At 52.3% G+C, this 20,852-nt stretch overlaps 1 protein-coding gene across 4 annotated transcripts in view; it reads left to right on the forward strand.

The window, feature by feature from the left end:
* PRDM2 (PR/SET domain 2) overlaps nt 1-14,541 on the forward strand; it is a 65,926-nt gene extending 51,385 nt beyond the window's left edge. For 3 of the 4 annotated variants that reach the window (XR_006416827.1, XR_006416828.1, XR_006416829.1), the window contains 3 exons: nt 3,970-4,077; nt 4,649-11,294; nt 13,301-14,541. Coding sequence is in view for 1 of the 4 variants with exons in the window: in XM_044452280.1 (XP_044308215.1) it covers nt 3,970-4,077; nt 4,649-9,005; nt 13,301-13,313 (4,478 nt within the window). In the remaining 3 variants the exon portion in view is untranslated. The remainder of the gene's footprint in view (nt 1-3,969; nt 4,078-4,648; nt 11,295-13,300) is intronic. The other variant, XM_044452280.1, reaches the window with a different exon arrangement.
* The last annotated feature ends 6,311 nt before the right edge of the window (nt 14,542-20,852 follow it).

The following is a 20,852-nucleotide window of genomic DNA, read 5'->3' on the forward strand; positions in this document are numbered from 1 at the left end:
CCAGCCAAAAAAGGGCTTGCATTGTGCAGAAAGCGAAATGGCACAATCGTATTTTACTTTACAGTCACCGTAAAATAGATCAGAGAGCAAAGCAAAGTGCGCGCTTGTTGGCAAGGGTCCACGAGAGTGGCTGTGGATGAGAAGCCCCTGTTCTGGAAGCTCTGGCTGGGGAATCGCTGTTCTCACAACGTGGACAGAGCTTTCCACGAGGAAGTTTTCTCGTGAAGCCCCCACAAGAACGTGGCTTCTTCGCCTGCCTGCAGTGCCATCAGGTGGAGTTCGTTGGCCAGCCCAGAGCCAGGGGCTGCTCAGGTGCCCTGCCATGCCTGCTCCCCTTCCCCGTGTGGGAGGAGGGGTCTTCCAGGGGGGTGCCAAGGGGGCCGCAGATGCAGGGAGTTGCTCAGCCCCGCTGTGCTGTTCCTCCTCTGCCAGGCACTCCACCGCGGTGCGTCGTGGCGGGACTCGCTTGGCCAGGTGATCTGCCCTGCATGGGTTTCGAGTTCTGCCATTGCTTTGCGGTCCAAGGGCGGTCAGCCCCTTATTTGCAAAACAAAGAGGGGGAAATGATTCCTAGGTAACCTATTCAGGAAAAAATGAAGGAATTGCATTCCGGCATGTGACTTGCAACACAGCTTCTCTTCTGGATTCCCTCGCTGGGCATGCCCTTTGTTCCACACCGATGATCCAGGTGCTCATTTCAGACCCAGCTACTTTGGCAGATGTCTCTCGTCTGTGGAACAGGACCTGTATGCGCATTTGCAAGTTCTGCGCTGTTTGTGGCACCTCAGCTGCTGAGCTCCAGCCCCTTATCTCGGGGGCAGGTGGCCTGACGCCCTCCAGTTGCTTTGCGCTGCAGCTCCCATGAGCCCCAAGCAGCATGGCTGTGGGTGCTGTCAGCATCCTGTGCAGATTGCTCTTAATAGGTAACTGCCCTCCCTCCTGTCACTGACTTGCGCACTGCTGTTGGACAGTGGAGACGGACGCTCCAGTGGCTGGCTGCCTCCCTCCCTCTGTGTACTGGTTTCAGGTGCTGGTTTACCTTTTATTCACTCTCCCACCCTTTGAGAGCATCCCAGACAGGTTCTGCTTCACCTACAATTTACCCAAGTAGTGTGGACATTGTACTCGGGGTCCTTACAGTTGTAACCCCAAGCAAGCGATTGCCTTTGTTCCAGAACCCCAGTGCACTTTCTCTGCATGGGCGGCAAAACGGCTTGTGCCTTGCCTTTAGGACCTTTTCCAAGAGCCGCTTTTTGGACTGACTGATACTGTCGTCTAGCTATTTTCTTATGTTTCTGTTGATTATATGTGGGATAAGTTATATCTGTTTTCAGCCAGTTCCCTTTGTATGCCGTGTCAATTTTATTGGGCACCCAAAACCAGTTCTCTACGCATTCTCTAAATTAGCTACTGCCTTTACTTCTCTTCCTCTCCTGTTTTAGGGCATTCAGCAGAGTCTATATAACCTTTCTAATGCAGAGTGAAATGCACTCAGAATTAAAGCAAGCTAAGTAAACCACAAGTGGGGAGGTTTGAGCTGATGAGGGCTCAGTTCACACATCGGGCTGAGTCACGGTGAAGTTGCTGTGGCACAAATTCTGGCAGCGAATGCCAGAAGTCTCACACACCGCCTTTCTAAAGCAGGGGACAAAGCAAAAACAAACAGAAGAACCTTTCCCATTTCCTTCAGGTGTTTGGCCCTTCCGGTGCATTCATTAAGGTAGGAGCTCTGGAACGTTGATGTCAGACCCACCAACGGTTTGTGTGTCATTTCCTCCAACATTTTAGAAATAAGAGCAAAGATGTCTGTTCACAGCTCAGTTCCCACATCAAGAATCATTGCCAAACATTACCACAACCCACATACGCACGCACGCACACACGGCGGGGAGAGAGAGAATGAGAGAGAGAGAGAGAGAGAGAGGCATATTGTTAAGGCTCTGATGTTTGGCACTGAGTGACAAGAGGAATGGAGGCACAACCAGCCCCCCCCCCCCCCGAGAAACAAAAGGGGAGGGATCACGATTGTCCCAAATTGGTTTATCTTCTGGCAACCCAGCTATCGTTACGTCTAAATAACAAGGCAATTGTGCTCTTTTGAAGTCATATGTAAAAACATAATTTGCTTGCAAACAATAAGCCGTTGAGAGTTCGAAGTCTATCTCAGTGGCTGAAGAGTGTGACATGACAGCTTGTTTACTGTGTGATTCTTCTGTGTCCACGTGCGTTTGAGACAGGATGCATCCCATGGGCCTCGATGGTTTCCTTTCTGAAGACCCTGGGCGTGGAGCTGAACCTTTGAAAAATGGCAGTTCCAGTTCCTCAGGCCAGCCAGAGGTTATCATGGCACCCTCCCCAACGGAAATAGGGGCAATTTAACAGCTAGAAAATACGGTTGCACGTGTGGATGCAAAGCACCCAGTCCCTAACGAGGCTGCGTCCTGGTTATGAAGCCTTAGTGAAACATGAAAGCTCCAAGTCCAGAAGAACAATTAGCGAGGTCAGGGAAAGGGGCCGAATAGTCCCCATCACTGCATTATGCATGGGTGTCTATTCTGGAACGACGTTTTGTGGAACCAACTTCCCACTGAGGCCTGTGCGGCACCCGCTTCAATATCCTTTCTGTGTCAGGGCTAAGGCTGCTCCTCTGCCCCGGACATTTTATTAGTCCGCTGCTATATTGGGGCTCAGTTGCTTAAGCAGATCTTATGGTTGAATTCGCATTCGCTACTGAAGCTTTTTACATCTGTTTTAAATTCTGCATGGTCACGTTTGTGATGTTTCAATTCTTGTTGATATCTTACCTTGTATTGTACGGGTTGTTATAAACTCCCCAGAGAGCTTCAGCTATTGGATATAGAAGTAAAATCAATAATAATATGCTTCTCTGAAGAAGGTAGGCCGCAGGTAGCGCATGTTGGAGCTCCCTGTTATTCACCCGCATGCAAGCAACGTGATGCGCGTGATGCAGAGCTGCAGAAACGGGATGGTCATCAGTCATGCATCCCACATGCCGGCCATGCAGGGAAAGCCTTCAAAATCAAAAGTAGTCCGTGCTGATATGTTGCTTTAAAACAATTTAGCATCTTAACTGTAAAGAAAAGTGCAACTTTGGGAGATTTTAAAATATGAAAAAGTCTGCAGTGTGAAACACCAGCTTCCGGCCCACATAGGGCCCTGTTGCAGGACCGTTCTGCCGCTTCCACTGGTCAGCCGCCCTGCGTCTGTCTTCTCTCTCCTTCAGAGGCCTCGTTCCAGTGGCAGGCCGGAGGTTTTCACCGCCGCTGTGCCGCCAGCATGTTTCTCCCTCGTGAAACGGGGCTGTGGTCCAGGACTTGGTTTGCTGCACAGCGCAGGGCTCCCCTATATCTTTTTAGCAGGACTCTCTGTTTCAACCACTTCCAACTTTGCATCCTTGCCTTCCTAGCCCAGTGGACTCCAGATGGCTTTGGAATACATCTCTGCCGTTCGCATTCTCTGGGGCTGGGCAACAGCTGTTTTGGTCCAAAGTGTGTGAAGGGTACCACGCTGAGGGAGTTAGCTTTGACACATGCCTGGGAAGGAAGACTGCCAAGAGATGTAGGAGTTTTTCTGTGTGAGGTTCGTGGACTCCTTCCCGTAAGGTCGTGTTCTCTATGGCAGCCCTCCGCAACCTGTCGCTGCCCAGTTGTCTCGGGCTCCCGCTGCCCCTGATCATTGGCCAAATGAGTTGGGGCCAATGGGAACTGAAATCCACAATACCTCAAGAGGCCAACCTCTGCTTAAAGAGGACTCTAGTGGAATTTTTCCTGTTTAAGCATGGATATATTCAACTGTACTTGATATTATTGCTTTTCCATTGAAGGAAAGAATACTATGAACTTCCACTCCAAGATTCACTGTTTAAAGGTGACATTGCAAAAAGCTATCCGTGCATTAAAAGCAAATTCTTGTTTCCTTTCTCTTCCCACCCCCGCCCTTCTTTTTTAGGGAAGAAAAGATCCCAGGAGGCTAAAAACAAAGGGAAAAAACCAATAGACAAAAAACAGAAGACCGTTTTGGATTTAACTGTTGTGGAAATGCGGGAACCTAAGGAAGGTAAGTGGGGGGGAGGGCAAGCATGCCCCACACAGAGAGAGGGAAAGTTAATTTCCATCACTCCTAAAACTGGACTGACTGGTAAGCGTGGCTGCAGCTGCAGTGAGGCCAAGAAGGGAAGCCCCGGCACGTGTCCCAGAACCCAAGGGTTCCACAGGACTACAAAACCCTTTAAATAATTAAAAGGAGAAAAACAAGGCACAGCTGCTGCTCAATGGCTGTGAAAGGCAGAGGGGCAGAGAGAGAACAGAAGCGCCAGACGTCCGTCGGGGAGAAAAGCCGCACGCCCTTCAGAACCTTGAAGGCCGCCTTTGCGGAGGGCGCGTGCATCATGCTGCTCGGCCGCGGGTCCTGCTGAGCATCAGGCGGCCTTGCGTGGTGCACAGCTTGAAAGGCCCCAGTCCAACCTTTCTCCTGCCCCGGGGCAAGACACGTGTACAACGCCAGTCCAACCAAGTTCGAAAACAGCAAAACTCAAACCGTGTTGCACAAAGAGCAGCCTTTGGAGAACCCTGCAAAATGTCTGGAATGCCAAGCCATTTTTAATTTGTCCCTGTTTTTTCTTTATCAGACCCTAAGCAGGAAGAGGAGACACCCTCGGTTTCAGCGGTGCTTTCGCTGGAACAGACAGCGGTGATCCAGGAGATGGTCAATCAGGACACCCTTCCCAGCCTGGTCATCTCCAGCCCCCTCCCGGAACCAGGTGCCACGCCAGAAGACAAAGCAGAGCTAATGACGGGCATCCCAAAAGTTGTAGAGGAGCAAGAGGAGGAACCAGAGGGGGATATGGGGGAGGAGGAGGATGAGGACGAGGACGAGGAGGACACTAGCTCACCTAAAGAGAGTCCTGATGCGGAACCCCTGTCCATATGTGAAGACAAGCTCGAATCCACAGAGGAGCAAAGCAGCGTCTCCGAAGACTCTCCGGAAAGCTCTCCCAAGAAGAAGCCTCTGGTGAAGTTCTCCATCCAGAGAAGCGAATCCAACGGCAGCATCCAGGGGCCGTTCACGTTTCCCTGCCAGCATTGTGAGAGGAAGTTCAGTACGAAGCAGGGGCTCGAGCGCCATATGCACATCCACATCTCAGCCATCAGCCACGCGTTCAAGTGCCGCTACTGCGGCAAAGCCTTTGGCACGCAGATCAACCGGAGAAGGCACGAGCGGCGCCACGAGGCCGGGCCAAAGCGGAAGCCGTTCCTGGCTCCGGCCTCAGCCCAAGCAGCCGATGGTGGAGGCAGGAACCCCGCGATGACTGAGGATGGCGTCCGGGAGGAGACGGCAGCCAGGCCCGAGCTCACTGCTCTGGAGACGGAGAACGCTTTGGTAGAGACGCCACATCCCGTCCTTCTGGAAGAGTCCAAGGAGCCCAAAGAAATGCACCCATGCAAATATTGCCGGAAGGTTTTCGGCACGCACACCAACATGCGCAGGCATCAGCGGAGGGTCCATGAGCGCCACCTCATCCCCAAGGGCGTTAGGAGGAAACCCGGGGAGCCTCAGCTTCCCGCAGAGCAAACCCAGCAGGCCCCGAGCGTGTACGTAGCGAGCACAGACCTCGAGGAGGAGGAGGAGGGCGAGGCGGATGACGTGTACCTCATGGATGTCTCCAGTAACATTTCGGAAAACCTCAATTACTACATCGACGGCAAGATCCAGTCCAACAGCAGCACGAGCAACTGCGACGTGATTGAGGTAGAAGCCAGCTCCACCGAACTCTACGGAATTAACTGTTTACTTAGCCCCGTGACGGTAGAGATATCCCCAAACTTAAAGGCCACACCGGTGCATAGATGTGATGTGGTGAAAGACTCCCCAGTCGGCGGGGGCAGCGAACCCAAAAAGAGGAGGACGGCAAGCCCTCCCCTCCTGCCCAAGATAAAAACCGAAATGGATGCAGAACCTATAACCTCCTTGTGCTCCTTGACTATTCCTCTCACGATATCGACAGCCGAGAACTTGCCTTTCCCCAAAGAGAAAAGTATTTATTTATCATCCAAACTGAAGCAGCTTCTCCAGACGCAGGATGAGAATAAGATCGCCCCATCGTCCCCGTCGTCGTCCGGTGACATCCCCAAGCTGGGACTTGCCGCTGCCTCGTCACCTCTTCTGTCGGCTGCCTCCAGCAGGTTCAAAAGGAGAACCAGCTCCCCTCCCAGCTCCCCGCAGCACAGCCCGGCCCTTCGAGACTTTGGCAAAGCGGGCGAAGGAAAATGCGTCTGGAACGATGCAGTCCTGGGCTCAAAGCTCTCCAAGCTGGAGAGTCACAGAAGCTCACCTGCCTGGAGCTTACCTGGGCGAGAAGAAAAGGAGGCCCCCAGCCCCCTCTGCTCAGAAGAGCACAAAGCGTCGAAGGACTGGCTGCCTGGCCCTCCTTTTGGTAACGTGTGCAACCAGCAGCCTCTGGACTTATCCAGCAGCGTAAAGCAGCGGTCGAACTGCAAGAGCCGGGCCCAGGTTCCCTGGGAGTCCGTTCTGGACCTCAGCATCCATAAAAAGCCCTGCCGAGACCCTAAGGCCAAGGAGAGTCACGTGGCTCCGCCGGAGAGCAGCTGCGTGAAGAAGAAGCCCACCACCTCCATGCTGCAGAAGGTCCTGCTGAACGAGTACAATGGGACGGCTGCGGCCTCAGAGAGCCCGGCCCCCGAGACCAGCCCGGGCCTCAGCGTGGGCAAGGCGGCCGGAGCCCACCTGGAGCCTGATCCCGAGGCACGTCTCCCCCTCCCCGTGGTCAAGCCCGGCTCCCCAAGCCCCTCTCCTGAGGCACCTGTGCCGCCGGCACCCACGGTACCTTCGTGTCGGGTACCGCCTCTGCTGACGCGGTCGAACTCGCCTTCCCCCCCACCCGGCCCGCCCACGCTGAAGGCCCCTACCCCACCCCCTCCGCTCCTTCCCACCGCCCCGTCGCCTCTCCCGGAGGAGCCCCTCGGTGTCACCCTGAGCTCATGTCCCTCCCCGTTATCGAACGCCACGGCTCAGTCCCCTCTCCCGGTCCTTTCTCCTACGGTCTCGGCTTCTCCGGTCCCTTCTGGCAAGCCCCTTAGCTGCGTTTCGCCCGGACCTCCCAACCTGTCACCGTCCTCCTCCTCTTCCTCCCCGTCCTCTTCTTTTTCTTCCTCCTCCTCCTCCTCCTCCTCTTCCTCCTCCTCTCCTTCACCACCTCCTCTCTCTGTCGCTTCTCTAGTGCTTTCCCCTGGCGATAACCTAGAAAATTCAGTCCCTCTCATATCCTTTAAACAAGAAGAGGAGGTAGAAGACGAGCACCAGAAGCCAAGCGAAGACCCCCATGTCTCCAGCGAGGCAGATATCATCCAGGAAACGTTTAGCAAGAACTTTGTGTGCAATGTTTGTGACGCACCTTTTCTTTCCATTAAGGATCTCACCAAGCATTCATCCATTCACGCTGAGGAGTGGCCCTTTAAATGTGAATTCTGCGTCCAGTTATTTAGGGAGAAAACAGACTTGTCAGAACATCGCTTCTTGCTGCATGGCGTCGGGAACATCTTCGTCTGCTCCGTGTGTAAGAAGGAATTTGCTTTCCTGTGCAATCTGCAGCAGCACCAGCGGGACCTGCACCCCGACAAAGAGTGCACCCACCAGGAGTTTGAGAGCGGGACGCTGCGGCCACAGAACTTCACAGACCCCAGTAAGGCGAGTGCTGAGCACATGCAGAGCCTGCCTGAAGACTTTGCTGAACCGTCGAAAGAGGAGGAAGAAGATGAGGAGCTGAATGACTCTTCAGAAGAACTTTATACCACCATCAAAATCATGGCGGCCGGAATCAAGTCAAAGGACCCCGATGTCCGCATGGGCCTCAACCAGCACTACCCGAGTTTCAAGCCCCCTCCGTTCCAGTATCACCACCGTAACCCGAATGGCATTGGCGTGACTGCCACAAACTTCACAACACACAATATCCCACAGACCTTCACCACGGCCATCCGCTGCACCAAGTGCGGGAAGAGTGTAGACAACATGCCGGAACTGCACAAACACATCTTGGCTTGCGCATCTGCCAGCGACAAGAAACGGTACACGCCCAAGAAGAACCCCGTGCCACTCAAGCAGACGGTCCGCCCGAAAAACGGCGTTGTCCTTCCCCTCTGCCAGCCCAAGAGGCTCAGCTTCAGCGTCGAGGTGAATCGGATGTCCCCGAACAAGCTCAGAATCAGTGCTCTGAAGAAAAAGAACCAACTGGTCCAGAAGGCCATTCTGCAGAAGAAGAAGTCCCAGCAGAAGGCAGAGTTGAGGAACAGCTCCATGGAGTCCAGCTCCCATATCTGCCCCTACTGCAACCGGGAGTTCACATACATTGCGAGCTTGAACAAGCATGCTTCCTACAGCTGTCCCAAAAAGCCCATTTCCCCTTCCTCCAGGAAGAAAAAGAAGAGCGGGGCATCGTCTTCCGGCAGCGACAGAAACAGCAACCTGCGCCGACGGACAGCCGATGCCGAGATCAAAATGCAGAGCACGCAGGCTCATCTGGGGAAGACCCGGGCTCGCAGCTCCGGGCCCGTGCCGATTCAGCTCCCGTCAGCATCTTTCAAATTGAAACCAAACGTCAAATTTGTACCACCCATTCGATCCAAGAAGGCAAGCGCCCCATCGACAGCCAGGAATGCCAGCCCTGTAAGGATGGCGAAAATGATCGCATCAGACAGCAAAAGAGCTAAAGGGGCGACCAAGAACGGTTCCTCCGGACTCTCGAGCAAAGCGTCCCGCAAGTTGCATGTGAGGATACAAAGGAGCAAAGTGGCCTTAGCCAGCAAGTCGGCAGCAACAAGCAAAAAAAGGGCCGACAGGTTCAGCGTGAAATCCCGAGAAAGGGTTGGGGGGCCCATCACCCGGAGCTTGCAGCTGGCCACCAGCGTGGACGCTGTGGAGAACAAGCGCGACGAGAGCAGCGCGAAGCAGGAGCCGAAAGATTTCAGGTGCGCTTCTCACTGTCCCACACCCAACTCCTCGCTTAGGGCTTACTCACAAGTGCAACGCTTAAGCTTGCCCTGGTGACACAGCCATTCGAGGCTCTAAAGAGACGTTTGGCTCGTGTAAAAATCCAAGACATGGCTGAGCTGTATGCAGATGCCGCTGTGAGTCAGTGGTCGCCGTTCACCTGGACCGACCACCCATTCCATGTGCCAACCTCAGGTCCAAAATGACTCGGTATTTGAGTTTTAAAAACGATACCCCATTTCCATCATTGAAGCTCTTATTCAGGGTGACATCTTAAAAAGATGAATATATGGAATTAGCGTTACAAACGAAATCCATAAATCCAGTAGCCTTAAACCAACACTAGAGTTTTTCAGGTAAGAAATCTAAAACCGTAGCCCATTAAGCATGATGGTTGATTAGGAAAAGATCTTTAAGCCTCTCCTCCTGTGGCCTGCATCTCTTTAAAGAGGGCATCGGCTGAGTAGTCTTGGGAAATGCCATCCAGAAGCGCAAAGAGGCTCCAGGATCCTCAGCTGCCACCTGCCTGATTTCTGGGAGGCGTTGCGCATCACAGGTGGACAGGTTGATGTGGTGACTGGCAGCCACGGCAAGCTGGAAGCTTGACAGATTTGCTCAGCGATTGTGCCGCAGCGCTTCAGTTGGAACCCACAACCACATATTTGCTGCATGAAGCATAGCCCCTGTTTCGTTCTCTTTCCTTTCCTGTCCTCCTGACCAATGGCACCGTCCCCTGTGCCACTCGACTCGCAGGAGCCTAGTCCTCGCTGTTGGTGCGAGTGGGGTAAAGATTGCTTCAATAAATGCGAAGTAGTGCATTTTCTCCCCTTTCACACTCCAGTTACTTCTGCTTCAGTGCAAACCACTGTTCACTGTAGCACCCAAACCATCCATTAATTATGTTAATAGCTAATCTAATTACACACACATATATAGGCAATTAATATATCTAAGTATGAAAAGTGACCTAAAGCAAAAGAATGAAGAAAGCAAACAAACAGGTGACGACATGGAAGGTTTGGGCTGGGGGGAGCCATGGAGGCGGGACAAATGGCAAAAGATTAAACCTCATCACAGACTCACACTCAGCTTATGGATTTAGGGTTGCCACCGTGTTGGAGCCTGGTTTAGAATCACAGAGTAGTAGCATTGGAAGGGGCCAGGAAGATCATCAGGTCCAACCCCTGCTGGTGCAGGACACCAGCTCACACCATCCTCTGATCCCACCCAGATTCCTATGAAAGGCAGTGAAAGCCGCCCTCCCCAACTCGATGCCCCCAGAAACTCTGGGCTGGAACTCCCGACATTCCTGGCCATTGGCCGTGCTGGCTGTGGCTGACGGGAGTCAAACTCCAGAACACCCCGGGCACCCCCTTGCCATGGCGCTCTTCCTCATGGTGCAGAACCTTGCCAGATCAGAGTCTCTGTGCCGTCGGAGGACCCGCTGCTAGGGAGCCACTGCAGTGAAGGACAGTCGCCGCGGCAGCCTGCTGTGGGGTCCCTGGAGATGCCTGGCTGGCCTTTGTGGGAAGAAGGGGCAGCAGCCGGTGGGCCGTCGGTCTGTTCAAGCAGAGCTGCCCCAACATGCCTTCAGGGTGTGAGAAACTGGCGGTGGCAGTCCAGCAGGGATGAGTGGCCTGCATATCTGGGATTGGTCCGAGGTGGATGCTGGAATATTTGTCTGGTGCTCCCCTGTGCTGAAGTTTAAATCGCCCTAGGTGAAGCCCAGACACAGCCTGACCCGTGACTCATCCAGAGACACCCCAGGTGGCCTCTTTGGGCTCAGAAGGGCCAGAGTTTGTTTGTTTGTTTGTTTGTTTGTTTGTTTAAACATTTCTATGCCGCCCCATTCGCTGAAGCCTCGGGGCGGCTCACAACATATTGAGTTGCAATTGTGGCCCTCCGTGTGGGAGTTCCTGGGGCAGGCAGACTCCCAGCGGCCAGTAAAAGCGACGCCACTCTTCACTGGCCAGGTGTGGCACTTAAGGCTGAAACAGAGCGCAAGCCACAGGGTTGCATCTCTCTTGCACTCTCCTTCCCTAGCAGAAAATCCTTCCAGCCTCGGGCAGCCATTCTCTTCCCAACCAGTGTCTTTGTGGCATCCGTGGATCAACTCAAAGGACAGGAGGGTCACACGGATGCCAGAAGACGGGCAGCAAAGGAAGCTGTTTCCAGCAGGGACTAATGTGTTCTCTACCTTTGAACCGACCAGCTCTGCATACAACTGCCAGCCACTTGTCAAATGGGAGTAAGCCACATTGAACTGGGTGAGACTTGCCTTTGAGTAAAGTTGTGTTGCACCGAAGCATGTCCCAGGACAGCTTAATTTCTTGTAGCTTATCTATTAACTCTAAATGTGTTACTGTTCATATTAAAGTTTAACCTGCCCTAGCTTAGTTTAGGCTGCCCTAACCTACCCATTGTCCTGTTGAATTTCAGCTGCTCCGCACAGTGCCTTAGATCAGTGGAGCCAGCCATTTTTTCCTTTGCTTCTGTTTTTGACGAGCGAGCTGCAGCTCTCACTCAGAAGCCGAGGACGCACGCTCCCAGTTCAGGTGCTGCAGTGCTTTCCCCTCAGCACCCCTCTGCTCCCCCCCCACGCCCCTTTCCTTGCATAGCACCTTTTCCTGAGTTGTTGGGTCTTGTGCCTCCTGCCAGTGTCAGAAATGTGTTTCATGTTCCATTTCGGCACGGTGTTGGGAGATTCTCTTCATAAAGTCCTTTTAAACTACTTGGGGAATTGGATTAGCACCACAGGGCTATGCAAAAGCAGCATGGCGCTTTTCTCCATGCCATCTGCTCGATAGAAATCCATCTCCTTCAGAGGGAAAACGTTTTCATTCATTCACACCGGCTTCCTTCCGAGGTTGGGAAAATAATATCCAGGAAGAGAGGGGTCACTCCTTTGGGCAGGGCGGTGGGGTGTCTGCAGGGCCTGCGATGCAGTTTGTCTCGAGACGCCTCCCGCGGAGGTTGGCAGGGCAAAGGGGTTTATTTAAACCGGCAACCTGGTTTATATCCCACTGATCATATTCGGCAGTATCCCTAAGCAGTTTACAAGAAAATCAAATGCAATTACACGCAACGCTATATGCGTTAGAAGGTGCAGCGTGCGTAGAAAACGTTAAAGCCGACAGAATGCTGTGATTGATTAACTGGGCAGGCCAGGCATGTGGGGAAGGCCTGGTTGAAAAGAGGGGCACTTCCCAAATCCCAGGAGGGGGGCCATTCGCAAGGGGGGTGTCCCCACCTCTGCATTTCTCCAAGAAGAGAATCCTCAGCCCTGGTCCAGCCGGCAAGACCTCCCGTAACAGCCTCGTGCATGCCGTCCGCTCAGCCATCCTGAGCTCTGCCGGCATTCAGGATGGCCAGAACTGGCTTTAGGTGGGATTTTTCAGTTTGCAAAGTCTTGAGGGCACCTGGCACAGAACGTGGGGAGGACAAACGATGGTAGAGGACCTTTGGGCCGGTGTTAAAAGACTGACACCCGCCTGGATCTGGGCCCCACGGGAACCGATGGATTTCGCACCCTCCTTAAAATCATCAGATCTCCCTGGAGGTGCTGCTTGCAAACCTGCCACCGATGGCAGCCCGTTTCCAGACTCATCTTGGATACATCCCCTTCCAGGGTTAGGCCACTATTATTTCTGCCATGGCATCGAACCCAGGGGGCCCTCATAGCCACATACACCTAAAGCCGCGTTTGTTTGTGTGATTTTTCCTTCCTTCCTTTTCTTTCATTTTTCTTGTTAAACCGTCCCGTGACTTCAGTCATGGGACGCTCTGCAAGAGTTTTAATTGATTAAATAAATGGGCTTGCCGCCGTCCTCCTAGCACTCCTCTTTGATGCTCCTCGCATGGGCTTCAGCCGTATTTCTCTGCAGCCTTTGTGGGGCGCAGGGAGGGCGCTCGGCAACGCTGCTTCGGCTCAAAGAATCGTGCGGCAAGTCGCGCTCCCCCAGGACAGGCAGCCCGGCCGCCGCACAGGGCTGTGGTGCGCGCAGAGGCGCCCCCCAGTCGCCGCCCTCCTCCAGAGTTCAGAAGCTGCAGGCGAGGGTCTGAGCCCTGTCTCTGGCAGGCAGAAGACGGAGTCCCCGAGAGTGCGTCGCGCTAACTCCGTTCTCCTCTCTCAGACCAGTTTGCTCTGTAAGTAGCCACTTTCACTTGCTGCCGCCCCTCCTCTGCCCCCAGACCTGAGCCCTGTCTTGTGCTGACCCGTCTCTCAGCTCGATGGCTCCATCTCTTCTGATCCATGTTGTTGCTTCCCATTTAGGAACCTGCTGTAACACAACGGCAAGCAGAAGACCTCCGGACTGTAAATGAAATTTCCGAACTGACCGGCTTGAGCTGTGTCCCCCTCAGCTTGGACAGGATGAGCACGGAGGGCCGATCGCCCAGGCCTGAGAACCGGCCCGAGCCAGCTTCTCCCGTCCAGGGAGGGTGCAGAGCACCAGAGCTGGATTTGGAACGCGCCAGCCAGGCGGGAGGAATCCGTGGCTGCAGAGAGAGAAGGGGGGCACGCAGATGCTCCTCTCCTGCAGTCTTTTGTTTTTAGGAACATGGAGCAAACGCCACTGGAGCAAACCCCGGCCACGGAGTTCGCAGCTTGTGCTTCTACTTGCTTCTGTCCGATGGGAAAGCAGCCCGTGGACAGAGAGGCTGCTGCCACAATGAATGCCAGGCAGGCCCTCTTCAGACGCTCCCAGTATATTCAGGGATGACAAAACGTTAACTGCACTCAACGTATTTTTGGTCGCAAATCAAGTCTCTACAAGCCTTTGTTTTATACCAGCATGACGAGACTAGCGAGAGAGGAGGATGCCTTCTCTCTCAGAGCCCCCCACTCCCTGGCACTCACTGGCCAGACTTTTTTCGTTTTGTTTCCGTTTTAAGGAGCGGTGGAAGCGGGCGCAGGAGTTGCTTGCTTCCCCCCGTCTTCTGGTTTCTGCATGGGGTGGTGGGTGGGAGAGGCAGAGGGAGGAAGCCGGGTTGGTCCCACTACCCTTGACGGCACCCAGGTCGGAAGTCTGTCGATGAGGATGTTGCCCACAAGTTACCGTGAATCGAACCGTTCACCCTCTAAAGTTGTATAGCACAAATGAACACATAGGTGAAATTACTGTTAATTGGCTGGTGTATCCAATAACAAGAGCCACCTTTTTCCCTAGCTGTATAACAACATTATTATTTTCCCTCCTGAAAAAATGCAGTTCTGTTTGGTTTTGTTCCCATACACCAGGAGGGAATGAGCCTTCGGATGGCAAAGAGCAGTTAGTTTCATTTGAGCACCCCATTTTTAAAATCATATTCGTTCTTGACTTAAAAAAGTAATCTACCTCTTAAAATTTGTAGTTTTAATATTGTTTTGGTGACTTTGTGCCACTTTAACCACCTTCTCTTTCACTATCATTCCCTTTTTTGTTACATTTTTTCTGGTTTGTGGGGACTTCTATGTCGAACTATTGTATAAAGCATTTGTAGCAAGTTTGAAATAAAATAAAATATTTAAAATTATTTAAATTGTTTTTGGACACTTCCATTGTACTATATGTGATTCACATTTTGCATTATTTTTGTTTGGGGGGGTGGAGAGGGGGGTTGCTAAGCTGGAGGTTGTCCTTGTATTAAAGTTTGCTGTTCTGTAGTTTCTTTTTCTGTTGGAGAGTGATATAAAGGCTATTCTATTGAAAACATTAAAAAAAATCCAATTTGCCATACGAAACAGGGTTGTTGGTTGCTTTTGAATGTGGCATCGTTGGAGGGACCCAAAACCCCGCGGAGAGGCAGACCTGACCGTATGAAATGCCCGTTGGAAACTCATGGTATGTGTTCTGCAAAATGCCTTTTCTAAACCGCCCCCCGCCCCCGGCCATGTACCTCACGGCTCAGAAGCGTCCCTGGAGCCGCGGTCTGTCCTGAAAGGTAAGGCCAGTGACCGCCCAGGGGCTCTTTGCGGAGGGCTGAGCGTCAGCTGCAGATCCCCTCTAGTGGGTGAGCGCGAGAGTGGCTTCTGCTGATTGTGCATGAGAGCAGTCGGTGGAAAGGGTCGGCTCTTCATCCGTTCCGGCTGCGCTGGCGTTCCGTCCAACAAGATGCTGCATGTAACGAAAGACGGAGGACGGGCTCTCAAGAGGCAACGCCATGCGAATTCAGACCAGAGAGAAGGTACAAAGCAGGAACGGGAGGTGTTTTGTCCTCTCTGAACTCGGGGTTCATCGGTCTGGTCCTTCGCAGGCTGGGGGGACGAGTGTTCCTTTCTTCCAACAAGGTGCGGGGTTGTTTTTTGTAATGTTGCCATCGAAAACAGATCTTGCATACTGTTTCTCCAAGCATCATTGCGTGGCTGCAGAGTGGAAAGTGTGTGCATGGGCTAATGCTTTTAGGCCTGACACCAGCTTCGTGTCAAAAGTACACTTATTTTCCCACCACACCCCCCCTCTCTGTCCCCCCCGCTCCACTTTGGATGTGGAAATTTTTAGGCTTCTGGGCCAACCTTTTTGGGGGTGAGAGGTGATGAATCTGCAAATGAATCCCCTAATAATGTGAGTTCTAAGTGTGGAGCAGGCTTGCATGTGGGTTCCTGAGAGGATGCTCGAGTCTTTTTTTAGAATTTCGGCTTCTGTTTCAAAATAGGAGTAGCAGTTAATTATATCCCTGCTTTTTTCCTTCCAGTGAACCCAAGGTGGCTTCCATGATTCTCCTGTCATTCTTATCCTGTGAGGTGGGTTGGGCTAGGAGGCTGTGTCTGGCCCAGAGTTCCCTCGCATGGTGTAGTGGTTAGAGTGTTGAATTGGGCCCTGGGGAATCCGGGTTCTAGTCCCCCTTGGCCATGAAACTCACTCAGCTGCATCAGGGCCCTCATTGAGGCTCAGCCTGAGCTACCTCACAGGGTGGTTGTCCGGATAAAACAGAGGACAAGAAACTTGTAAGGCACCTTGGATTCCTTGCAAGAAAAAGAAAGGCAGGATGTTAATTAAACACAATGTAAATATAATTTGCACCCTACCTTTCTGCCAAGACGCCCAAAGCAGTGTGCAATTTCTCTCCCCTTTTTCTGACCTCAACAGCCCCCCACAAGGCAGGGCGAGTGTGGGAGATGATGGCCCCCGACCCTTCCGGTGAGCTTCATGACTGAGAAAGGACAAGACCATGGATCTCCAGAACGTGGGCATTGGAGGGCTCTGCCTTGGATTCAGACGAGTTCTGATTTCTGTGAATTGGATCTTCAGGTTCCACAGAAAGGTTTCCTAGTGGCATGAATTCTGTGACCCTGCAGACCAGTTCTCCAGCTGTCATTCTGCTGAGATGGCATGTATCCTCGTATTTACATAAGCATATCTAAAAGGGGAGACACTCTATCATATGCAAATAGGTATTGTCCTTTGGTAGAAGCTTGTTTTTATGTATTAAGGTTTTTTATTTCCTGCTCATTAGCCCCAACGCTCCCAAATGACCATACAATAAAGCCTTCATAAATTGTTGTAATAACAACAAATTAAAACAGAAATAACAACAGTCAATTTTAAAGCCATAATGCCAGTCATAAAAACAGCTATACGATCAATAAAATACAGTCAACATAAACGATAATAAACAATAAATGCCAACAATAAACAGCAAACAATATCAATATAATAAAAGCCAATATAAAACCAAATGCCCATCAACAATCGAAATGGTGGAAGAATAAAAATGTTTTAGCCTGGCGCCAAAACATATCCAAGGTTGATGCCAGCCATATATTCCTGCAAAGCTGGCTCAGCGAGTGGGGTGCCCCAGCCAAGAAGGCCTTTCTTCTGACCACTTTTTTTCTTTTAAAGGTGGATCTTGGAGAAGGACCTCCATAGATGCTCTTAGGATCTTTGTAGGAGTAAACAAGACACTCCTTTAGTTATCCAGGCTGTTTTTTCTGCTCAACAGTAAAGAATGTCCAAAGCCACCCCTGAAAAAAATTCTAAAGTATGAGAAACAAAAAAAAGAAATGGAAGGCCTGAACGGTACATTTTGCCATGGTAGTGCCATCGTGTTTTACTATTTGGTAAAGTAAGCCAGTATTAGGGAGTTGAGATCCTCTTTTTAAAACTTGGCCTATAAACTTGTTATGGGCTTTATGTTTGTTTATTTATTTATTTATTTATTTTTCTATTTGTATCCTGCCTTTTCCTACAAAGGGCTCAAGGCAGCTTACATCATTCTTCTTCTCCATCTTATCCCCACAACAACAACCCTGTGAGGTAGGTTGGGCTGAGAGTCTATGACTGGCCCAAAGTCACCCAGTTGGCTCCATGGCTGAGCGGGGACTCGAACCCGGATCGCCTGAGTCCCAGTCCCACACTCTTAACCACTCTTAACCACTGCACCACACTGGCACACTGGCTCTTTAATAATTTAGTGCTACAGTTCATTTTCTGAATGTTTCGTCAGCTGCCTGGTTTGCATTCAGAAAGACAGTCTAGAAATAATCCACTACTGCAATCATTCTTTTAATACGAATTAACTTTCTTTAGTAAGAAGCGAGTGAAGTGACTTTGGCAAAGGCTATCTTTCAATATCCCCCCTCCTTGAGGGATCAGGGACTGGGCTCCGCACTTGCTGCCCCCTCCCCAAAACCCACCTTTTCCAAAAGAGACGGACGGCCATCCATGCCTGAAACTGAGGGCTAGGAACCCTGATGGAGCTTCCTCTCCCCCTGGGGCACATGCTGGAATGACAGTGGCCAGCAGGGAGTTGAGTCGCTCCCCCCACCCCATGCACATATAATTTCCTTCCCATTTGGGAGGTTGCCATAGAAGAAGCTCCTGCTAAGAGGTTAGGGGGCAGAGGGGACTTGGAAATGGGATCAGAGAGCATGCAGCTGTTTCGCAAGTACTGCCATTGGCAAGAACCCACTCATCTGCGGATGGAAGAATTCACTGGATGATAGCAGTTGCCCAAGGTTTTTGGGTCTAGAGCCCCAGGCTATGCCGTTTGCCCCCCTTCCTTCGGAGCATCACGCTGAGAAGGCATCCAGACAGCAGAGATTGTCCAGGGGAAGAGTCCCAAGTGAAGCATCACTTTGGACCTTCATCAAGGACTGTCTGAGATGCCCAGAAGGCTGACTTGGAGGTCAAGACTGGAAGCTGGAGTGTCCAAGCTCCACCACCCTCTTAGTAGGTTAAGAAAGGGGGTGGGAGGTGTTCACACCTGTCTGGAGCACAGAGAACTTGCAGTTGCGACCTGGACAGAGGACCTGGGAGGATTGCCTCCAAACCTCCAGCCGTCAAACCGCCACTTGGGTATCCACTGCAGGTATTGCAACTTCGTTTTGCTCGAGAAGCCACTGGGCCAAAACTGGCTCCCAAGAAACATCAAAATGTGCCACATTGGGAAAAACACAGTCAAGGTGCAAATCTGTGCAGGCAAAAGGCAGGTGGTTCCCAGGATGCTTCAGCCTGCCACACACCCGGGATTACAGGTGGTAAGGAAGGCAAGACCAACAATCCGGGAAACAAGAATAAAACCAACTCTACGGAGAAGCGGAGAACAAGTCGAAATCTCTTGCTGTTCCCCACAGGGCCGTGCCAAGCTGCCTTAAATACTTTCCAGGGCAGGCTGGCCGTTTTGCAGCTGGCTGGCTGCCTCCTCCTGCAGAAGAAGGTGGCGGCCATGAAGCTGCCAGGGAGGAGCAGCGACAGCCGGACCGATTTCCTCGCTCTCCAGCTGCTGGCACTGGGACAGACGGTGCAGTTCCGTGTCCGTGGCTGAAAAGGCCTCTGCAGTCTGCGGTGCCCTGAAGACGGGGAGTGGGGGAACTGCCCCGGGGGGGGCCGCCAGGATGGGCTGAGGGAACCCACCGGGGCACTGGTCGTGGAGGGCCAAACCCCTCGTCGGCACATCCCACTTTTAACACCTGGGATCTCTAGGTAGGACCGGGGATTTCTGAACCCCCGAAGAGTTGCTGTCATGCAATTCAGGTGGGCCTGGAGTGCCAAGAGGGAGTTTTCCATGCACTCACTGCTGGGGCAGAAGGTTCTACAGACTAATTCAGGACAAGGAGCTGCCCTTCCTCCTCCCCTTCCCCCTCCCCCTGACCTGCATCCCCCAAAGGGATGCAGAAAAGGAGGCTTCCCATTCTTTGTGTGTCTCTGCATTCACACATCCAGGTTGTGTGAATGCACAGATGACCACTCGAAGAAGGACAGTTACAGGTAAGCAACCTGCCTTTTCTTTAAGACAAATGTTCTTCACCTTCAGGTCGACAACGAGAACTGCAAGGGGGGAAGCAAATCGCCAATGGGAACAAACAAATACTGCGAATGACAGTAGAGTCCTCTCTAATTCAGGAATTAATGAGAAATGACCAAGGAGTTTCTGGGACTAGATCTCTGGATGGCTTGCGGGCATAGCTAACCCAAGCGCTTCGCTGTTAGCGGGATGGAATAATAGTGATAGTGATAATACTGAATGGCATTGAAGGCTGCGAATGAAGCTTTTTACTGGTCTAGTTTGTACTAAAACTTGTTTTAAACTTTGCATACTGGAAGAAACGTGAGGCTTGGTGTGCATTTGGAATGGGTGCGCATTGTCTCAAGCGCATTTAGAACTGGTGATAGCGACGGTGTCACTGCTGCTACTTTGTGTTCAGCCCACCGTTTCGTGCAGCAAACTGGCGCTCAGGGGAAAAGCGTCCGGCGCTGTGGCATCTCCGTGGAGCAAAATGGTCTGGGATGGACCTCGCCTTTGTGAATGTGTCCAGGATCATACAATAGGGATGGAGAGAAAGCGGGCTATATCCAGATGTTGCTGGACCACACCTGCCGCCTTTCTGCAGCGTAGACTGGCGATGCGGCTTAGCTCCCAACATCTGGAGGACTCTACATTCCCCACTCCGGTGTTAAACAGAAGAGCCCTTTCTGGGCTGCTCCAAAAGCAGCATCCAGTCCTCTGGCCTCTGGACGGGCTCTGGAGAGTAGGGCTGAGCGAGAAGTTTGTGTGGGTCCCCTCTGGGAGGAAAGTTACCTTGTGTGCACTCCCAAACGTGGACACAGAGATGCTCAGACACCCACGCTCTCCTGCAGGTTTTCCTCAAGCCTGGCAGCGAAAAACCACACGCACAGAAATGGATTTGTTAGGAACACATGCCCACGAAGTGGCAAAGTGCAGCTACTGGGGAAGCACGTGCACCCTTTTGTGCAGGTCTTCTGCTTTTGCACGGGGCACACATGAATGCACACGTGGATTGTGGAACACGCCGACCTTCCCTCGTCTCAGCTCCATCTTTCTTGTGCGGCCAAATCTACCTCGGGACAGGAGTCCTGGGAGAGCAGAGAGTGAGCACGGTCTGTTGAAAGCAAAATATGAGCACCAGTCAGAACCAGGGCTCAACCCCAAGACATGCAACCAGCGCCCATCATGAGTTGCCCTCCAACATTAAGCGCCAGCGCCAGAGCGGAGTCAAGCAGGTGCACAAAGCCATCACCATCATCCCCATCGGCCTCTTGGACCCTGATCTAAGCTGGAGCCCAGGTTGCGATGAGCTTCATCTGTCAACGATGGGCTGCTTGAAGAAGCATCTTCGTGTGGAATAGAAAGAGTCTTCGCCCTCTAGGAGCTTACAGTGTAAACTCCAATAACGGGGAGATGATGGGGAAGGAAAGAAGGCCAGAGGCGAGGAACAAATGCCCCTTGATTTCTGTTGCACGCACTCGGCAGGCGACCGGAGCAGGGCAGGGCAGTTTGTAAACGGAGCTCTCCGGCATTTTTAAAGGGCCGGGGCTCCACTCTGCATTGTGCAACACGCCCCCCCCCCCCCCCCCCCCCCCCCCCCCCCCCCCCATCCTCCCCCC

This window comes from Varanus komodoensis, unplaced genomic scaffold (assembly GCF_004798865.1).
Source record: "Varanus komodoensis strain SLA01 unplaced genomic scaffold, ASM479886v1 scaffold71, whole genome shotgun sequence".
NCBI lineage: Eukaryota > Metazoa > Chordata > Lepidosauria > Squamata > Varanidae > Varanus > Varanus komodoensis.